We start from the raw sequence: 7,749 nt of genomic DNA, 5'->3' as shown, positions 1-7,749 counted from the left end.
GCTATATTCCCAACGGCTGAAATGAGGGACCAGACAAGGGACCACATTTAGAGTGAAATTCAGTCAATCGAATAGATCGAGTTTTCACTCGAGTTTTCACTGGATAAATTTTTGTTTAGTATTTCAGTCTAAAATTAGTTTACTTTTTACTCTAAATCATCTTTTCCCTAATTCCACTCTTTTGACGCTTTCAAATGTCGCACCCAGACCAGCTGATTTTTCTAATAAGCGCCAAGTGGATATGAATTAAACCAGTAAGCCAAAAGAGAATGAGAAAATCCGGGTACTATCCCCGAGGACAAAAAGAGGGCTGCGCCTTCTGGTCCCATCTGCTGCAGCAACATGACCTCAAATTTAAAATGGGATTGGACAAACTCCTCGAGGATACAATCTCGTTGGAGAGTCTCGCCCATGTCTGCAAAATCATCCGCGGGATACCGCGTCCGACTAATTATTACGTAACTTCGGACTGAAACCACAAATGTTGAGAACAGAGCCCCGGTGTTCCATAAAAAGGGACTGCAGGGCTCTTACAGATCACAAGCTCTAGTGCGAGTTTTGAAACAATATTCGAAAAGGCGTTTATTGGTTTTGCCTACACAGACCTACGTTGGTTATCTCAAGCTCAGATAGTTTATCAATTATCTACTGTAGATAGCACGTGTAGAATGGCAGCCTGCAACCTATCGCGTTTTTCTTTGTTTGTAATCAGCCTTCTCAGCATCTGGACGATCATGGACATTTTTAAAATGAGTAAGTTGAGATATCCTTGTATATTTCATAAACTGATTAACTTTTGTACATTTTATGTCTATTTGTGTTTCGTTTTTGTTGTTAATAGACAAGGGCACGATATATACCGGAAGGCCCGTTATGATTTTACAAAGGAATATCTGTTCTACTTTTATGTAATCTCTAAAGTGTTTGCTGTATAGGCATATTTGTTTAATTAAGTTTCACATGTTAAACCATAACTGATGTAACAACTTCCCACGTTTTCCCCGTACTTTTTAGGTGATGCCGGCGTTTTGGATGATGAAACTGGCTTTCGCTTCGAAATGATGGGTAAGCCAAAACAACCTAAAGATTATTCTAGATCTTTGTTTTCATGAATTACATTACCTTTCCGCTATTTTTACCCAACAGTAATGATACTTCTTAAAATTAATTGAACAATACTGGCTTTAACTAGTTAAAAAAAACAATCTAGAATTTCAGGAGAGTGTGCCGAAATTATTTGATCAGAACTGATTTTGTGTCTCTCACAAAGAAGAAAGATACCACAGAAATTATTTTCAGAATATAACAAATTTTAAAATACTTGAAGGACCATTAAAAATTGTTAATTTTTAAACTTTAGAAGAAAAATGAATCGAAATGTGGGTTGGTGGATCAAAGAAAATAATTGAAAATCGAAATTCACTTTTTAGTGAAAATATTTCGACTCCAGGTTCCACGCGCACGCGTTCCGATTCATTTTTTTTTAACCCTGTCACCATATAGAGACAGGGTAGGTGCGCAACCTTAGAGCACCATGGGGACGAGGTTTTTTTTTTTATTAGGGTAACCAGTAGGGTAGGCCTGCGTAGCAGTGAGCCTTGCGAAAGGAGTGGCATACCGGGTTCACTCGACATGGGCGCCGCGCGCGTCGATTACTATAGTCATTTCCAACATTTCCAACATTTCCAACATCCTATCAAGTGATGAAACACAAAATGTCATCTGCATGGGCACTGGTGCAAGAGGGGCAGACCCACGGCTTCAACACACTGTCACTGAAGTAGGCATCATCGTTTTTGACGAATCTGCCGAAAACCGAGAGTTTATGAAATCTGAGATTTTTGGATATTCTAAAATTTAATTATATCCTGTACGTGATTACCAACTTTCGAGACATGAAATTCCATCGTTCGTAATACGCTAATTACACAAAGTATTGAAAGTGCAACACACTCAGTTTTTCGTTTAGACGAGGTGACGAGTCTCTATAAGTCACGAAGTCTCATTAATTTTACACGTATGCTATATTAAGACTTATGTACCCTCCACGGTACATAAGGGGCCTCGTAGCCGAGCGGTTAGAGCGTGGAGCTACGGAGTGGAAGGTTCCAAAAACCGGAAAACTCTCTCTGACGACCCAACAGTAAAATGGGTACCTGATTCGTTCAGGGAAGGTAAGACGGCGAGAGGAGAGGACTGGGCCCCGCCACTCATATGCCGCGCCCAAGACACAGTGGACCTCTAACATCTCACTGCCCCTACGGCCAGTAATGGCTATGGGATCTTTACCTTTACCTTTTTTTACCCTCCGCGATTTGCAGTTTGCATTGTTCCTCTCAGATGCAGAAAATGGGCTCAAAATCAATATTTATTAATACTTGAACAACTTATGCTACATTTTTGTGACAAAGTACACAATTTCCATTTTGACGAAGTGACGAATATCTTCAGTAATTAATGTCTCCCAATTAAACATGATTCTGTGAACACAGAGAATTGGGTTTTTTTGGCTAATTAACTACTGGATCACGAAATATATATTTTAAATTCTGGGGGAGAAATGTACGAGTAAATATTTCGCCAGGTGTTTTCCGAAATAGACCCCTTGTGCGGTGCGTCCTCTGTGCGGTGCGTCCTTTGTGGAGGAAGTTTTTTTGTTATTTCAATTCAATGACAATGAAACTACAAACTATCTACCGATGCGTATACCATATCGAAACAAAGACCCGTTCTCATATGTGACCTAGCCACCTGTCCTCAGATAGTACTCAATCGGTCAAAATGTTGCCAATGTTCAACTATTCACAGATTACAGTATTACATGTATTTGCAGATCAAGGCAATCTCCAACAAAAGAGAAAAATAGGACTCAGACGGTTCCCCAAGATGGTGCCAGATAATGGAATGTTTCACTTCGTGCTTAAAGGTGAGTCTTTCTCCTGCTACTGTTGTCCACTAGTCACAGGGCAATTTTTGCCTTCGTTAGGCGGGAAAAAAATCTGTAAGCAATTATGGCTGGCCATTCAAAGATCCTTCAAGAAATCTGGAAAAGATTGAATGGGTTGTTCGAAAGAGGTCATGAAATCACAGGTGCGTATGTCCATTCTTGCCCATCTCATAGAATGAATGCATCGTTGTTGATATGTGCTTCTATCTCACAAGAAAGAACTATAACGGAGTTATAAGATTGCCCACGTGTAACATTGTCTTTTTGAACCTTCTGACGGAAACATTAGACATCTTCAGATACATTATACGCAACTTGTTACAAATGCATCAAACATTCGTATTTTAAAGCACCATACTGGTTAAATATGTCTGCAATTTGTCATGCTGTACCTTTCTTTTAAGATATCGCCCAAGAGCTCGTCCATCTTTTAGAGGAGGGAGGATTAAGCCTGAGCAGCACACACAGGGACACCATCCATGACAAAATCGAGAGCATCTACGAGAGGAGCAAAGATCATCCGGCACTGGAAAGCGACCTGATCGCCTACTCGCCAAAAAAACCCGACTACCACCAGTACACCCCTGACTCGGTGCTCAGGACCCGCGCGCAAGAAAGAAGAGTAAGTGTTCAAAACAAATCTTGCACACGATAAAGATCGATACAAGATTTCTTGTGCGAAGATTTCCAATCTTATAAGTGATACTTATTCTTTGCGTACATCGTGGAAGAGGCAGGCATATGACATAAAAAAGCAAAATACGCTGATTTGAACTTGATTTCGAAACAGCCAATCTACGCTATGAACACGAACCTCCTCATAGCCATTCAAATTGAAGGTGTGACGTTGCTGTTTAAGTTTGTTTAAGGCAAACTGTCCGTGAAAATTCCAACGACTAGGCAAAAGGGTACAGAAAACAGAATCAAAATGTTATGGCCACTGTTTTGAAAATTACCGTGTAATTCGAATTGTGGGTCTGAGATATCGAAATCCTCTCCGGTTTGCGAAAAAAAATCGCGGAGTGTTTTTATAAGGACAATATTTTTTTTACAAAAGACCTGCAAATGGGTAAGGAATCCAATCAAGGATTAATGAAATGATCTGATGACAGGCCTATATGCATGATACACACTTCATGGCTCCCCTTGAGAGACTGCCAAAAAGGGGGAACTTAATCACGACATGTAAACTACATGAGGTCTTGCAAGGCTGATGATTCAATGGCTGAAGCTAGCTTAATGCCAATGTGTTTTCTTTTTCTTTTCTCTTTTTAACATATGCAGGAAAAACGAGCCTATCCGGGTGAGATTCACGAGGTGTGCGAGAGCGGGGAAGAATGGGAGCGCTTGCCCACCGCCAACCTGAGGAACCACACGCTGGTCAAGGTTCTCCCTGGACTCCGATTCCACATGAGACAGTGCACCTCGCAGAGTGAGGATTCATCTTGCATTGGCATCAGTCCTGGGTAAGAAAACAAGAACACGTATAGGCTAGGTCCATTGTCATGGTGTACACTGATAGTTTGCGGGTCGGTCATCCAGGTACGATTCTTGTTTTACCTTTGATGTCCCTGGCCCGATTGCCGCCGGGTACAATCTGTGAACAAGGTTTGTCGGTATTCTTCTCTCAAAAATCCCCTATGATTTCCCGTCTATTCCTAAAACTGATTTGGTAGGCCTCGGTTTTCCCCGTTCAAAAGCTAGGTCCTGTTGGGCCACGTCACTGAGGCAACTATCGAACATAAACGGAATAATCAAGTGAGCTGATTGTCATTTGGGAACACAATAAAGCACGAATAATTATGTGGATTGAAATACAATACAGAGAACTGGCATTATCCGCGCGTTCCTTGTGCTCGGTTGGTAAAAGTGCGTAGCACTCATACTGACTTGTGCAAAGTGGAAAGTAGCCTCAAAATCCCAGAGTTTAATCTCATCTTTCTTGATACTACTCTAGATTCTTATTATTTTTCTGTGTATGCGCACCGTCACTCACCCAATACCTTCTTTTGATACGGGACAAGAATGCTTATAGGGATGGCCAGTGAAAACTTGTCCCTCATAGTGTTCAGTGTATTTTGCAAAATTGAAAAGTGTAATCCGCTGACAAAAATGCTCACATTCTGAAAATTATTTCAGAAATAATTTTTAAAAAAAATCTTTTTTGATCTAACGATTTCACAATACTAAAATTTACTAAAATTGTTACTGTTATGAAAAGGTTTCGATAATATTGACCTGTTTCTCCCACAGCTTTGGTGTGACTTCGTGCCAAACTACGGGGACCTGGGTTCGTGCGTTGGTGTGCGGCGGCTGCAACTTCAACACCGACCCCGACTGTAACAACAGGTGTCCCGACGTCCGCGAATTGTACCACTGGGAGTTGGTGTATACACCCACCTGCTGCAAATGTGCTTACTCGTTATTTTAAGTAGTAGAGGGCTACCACTGAACGGATTTAGGTTAGTGCGCCGGCACATAATATTTTGAGGTGCTTTGGGTATGTGTTTTTAAGGCACGCAATTACTGTAAATTCAAAAGGTAGTGTCAGTTTGGCACCTGGAGTTCCTCACGTCTTACGATAAAAGTTGGTCAATGATGTAATTCTTCGCTTTTGTTGCTATTTCTGGTCAGATCACACTCGTCAGAGTGCGTCTGTTATTCTGCCTTCGCACTATTGTCCAATTCAACGCAATAGGCGCTCTTTTGGGCTACAATTCAAAGCGTTAAAAAAGCAAGACAAACCTGTTTACGCTGTTAACATCTGGAGAAAAAACTTAAATGTCTCCCTTCACTATAAACCTCTTTATTCTTAATTTCGTACTCAAAGTGCGAGTTCCTACTATTTGTTGAATTTAGCACGTATTAGCTACTAAACGGACCTCCAAGGTGTCCTTTAATGTTCGATGTACCTTAGCATGCACAACCCTATACTCAAATATCACCTAATATGAAGCACGCACAGGTAGGTCAATTACATATGAAATACTTTTAAATATATATATATATATTCATCTCAAGATACTTTCACCAAGCACATGTGCAGTTTATCTATGACGTAATACATGCCATGAACTTCTTATTTGCTAAGCTAAAAGAGGCAAAAATATGTATCAAATTTTACAATGAACAACAATCTATACTTTAACCATTTGTTTTCCTAGCTGACCACAAGAACACTTAACGGAGCACTCCTAATCTAAATTAATTCATGCACCCACGCATTATAGGTATCAGTCACTCAAATACCACGAAATCATGTTTATTTAACTAAAGGTCATGGTTTGTTGTTTTGGTCCTTTTCAAAATTCCCCGAATTAAACTTATTAGTAAAAAAAACTATGTTTAAGATATGACGTTTTTTCATGTTAACTGCTGGCCGATGATTTTTTCTTAAAGATTCGTCGGTACACAAATTGTGGCCTACTGATAAAGCACTTCAATTCTATTTGTTAGAAACTCAAGCTATTTTTATTTCTTCGCTCCTTTCAATTTCCATCCAGGAAGGGACCTGTGTGCTCTCTTGCTGTTAATTTACTTTATACAACGAGATTGCTGGCCAAATACACTGAATTATGTAACTTTATTGAGAGCTTAAAGGGGTCCGGATTCTGGGTCTGATGAAGGTTGTTGATCTCAGTCCGACTGGCACAGCCGCGATCGGCCGGTTCAGTAAATATGTAACGAAGTAACGATCTGTATCTGTCCAATACTAAAAAGTACGCATCTCAATTTCCGATGCTTAACGATTCTGTTCGGTACATGGTAAACAAGAGACGGCGATACAATTTCAAGGTAAATAAAAAACAGTGGACTCATAATTCCTAAAAATGCAGTCTCCATTGTTGTCTCTCGAGCCAAAGCAGATAGCCATAACAATTCTCCACGTGTATCCGCCCTCTTAACACACATTGGTTAGAGGACAACTTTATAAAGCCGAAAGGCCCAGGTGTTTTTTTTAGGTTTGTTGTCTTGGTTTTCAACGCACACGTTCAGTCAATTACTATACGGAATTTATTTTACCTTCTAAAAATAGCAACAGTTCCTTAGCGTGATCGGTAAGCTCTACAGGTGAGACTGTCCACAAAGTGCACGTTAGCATCTTCGTAAAGGTACGGGGCTAGTTTGGTTGATCTCGGCGACCAAGACTTGGGATGCTGCCTCGTTGCTCCCCTAAAACAAAAGTAACACATTTTCGCTTTTGTGTTCAACGAGCACAATGCCGGGCATCATTGTTACCAAACCCGAAATACCAGAAGTAGGCCTATACTCTCTAAATTCCAAAGAGTGAAATGAGGGACTAGACGTTTTAGAGTGAAAATCAATCTCATTTTCGATTGAAATAGTCTGAAAAAAAGAACCACTCCAGTCGAAGCTCGAGTGAAAGCTCGATTTTTTTCCCTCCAAAACGTCTAGTCCCTACTTTCCGACTGTGGGATTGAATCTTCACTCGAATGGAGTGAATTTTCACTCTTTGGATTTTGAAGAGTAGGAACTGTTGTATAACAGCTATATTTTATGCGACAGTCGGTTTATTCAATTAGAAGTATATTCTTAATTAGTGTCCGATGACAAGGCCATCGTTAGCATACCTTTGTTTTTGTATATACCGGAAAATGCGTGGGCCCCGTCTGTTAGGTATACGGTTCTTTAAGTAACGTAATTATACTGAGCTTGGAAGCGCCCCCCTTCCATCCGTTCACGAGCTATGCTCCTTGAAAATCGAGACATATAACACGATGCGAAGCTCCTTAAGTTCAACACTCAATATATCCAAAATCATCGTGGAATAAGATCCCATG

General features: G+C 40.4%; 1 protein-coding gene across 1 annotated transcript; it reads left to right on the top strand.

Moving 5' to 3' along the window:
• Positions 1–521: 521 nt before the first annotated feature.
• On the top strand, positions 522–7,247 carry LOC119722750. Its single transcript, XM_038193049.1, has 6 exons — positions 522–753; positions 1,015–1,065; positions 2,834–2,926; positions 3,352–3,569; positions 4,232–4,413; positions 5,201–7,247. Exons 1-6 carry the CDS (start codon positions 669–671, stop codon positions 5,376–5,378), a joined length of 807 nt encoding a protein of 268 aa, XP_038048977.1. The 5' UTR covers positions 522–668; the 3' UTR covers positions 5,379–7,247.
• The last annotated feature ends 502 nt before the right edge of the window (positions 7,248–7,749 follow it).

Source organism: Patiria miniata, unplaced genomic scaffold, assembly GCF_015706575.1.
Source record: "Patiria miniata isolate m_02_andy unplaced genomic scaffold, ASM1570657v1 HiC_scaffold_16, whole genome shotgun sequence".
Taxonomy (NCBI): domain Eukaryota; kingdom Metazoa; phylum Echinodermata; class Asteroidea; order Valvatida; family Asterinidae; genus Patiria; species Patiria miniata.
The sequence above is the reverse complement of the archived record's forward strand: the minus strand, read 5'-3'. Positions and strand labels throughout refer to the sequence as shown.

What these genes read in the sequence shown, in the direction of transcription:
- LOC119722750 (XM_038193049.1), top strand. Translation starts at nt 669, where the DNA reads ATGGCAGCCTGCAACCTATCGCGTTTTTCTTTGTTTGTAATCAGCCTT. An exon ending in CATGGACATTTTTAAAATGA is followed by an intron (nt 754 to 1,014) that starts GTAAGTTGAGAT and finishes CGTACTTTTTAG; the next exon opens with GTGATGCCGGCGTTTTGGAT. An exon ending in GTTTCACTTCGTGCTTAAAG is followed by an intron (nt 2,927 to 3,351) that starts GTGAGTCTTTCT and finishes CTTTCTTTTAAG; the next exon opens with ATATCGCCCAAGAGCTCGTC.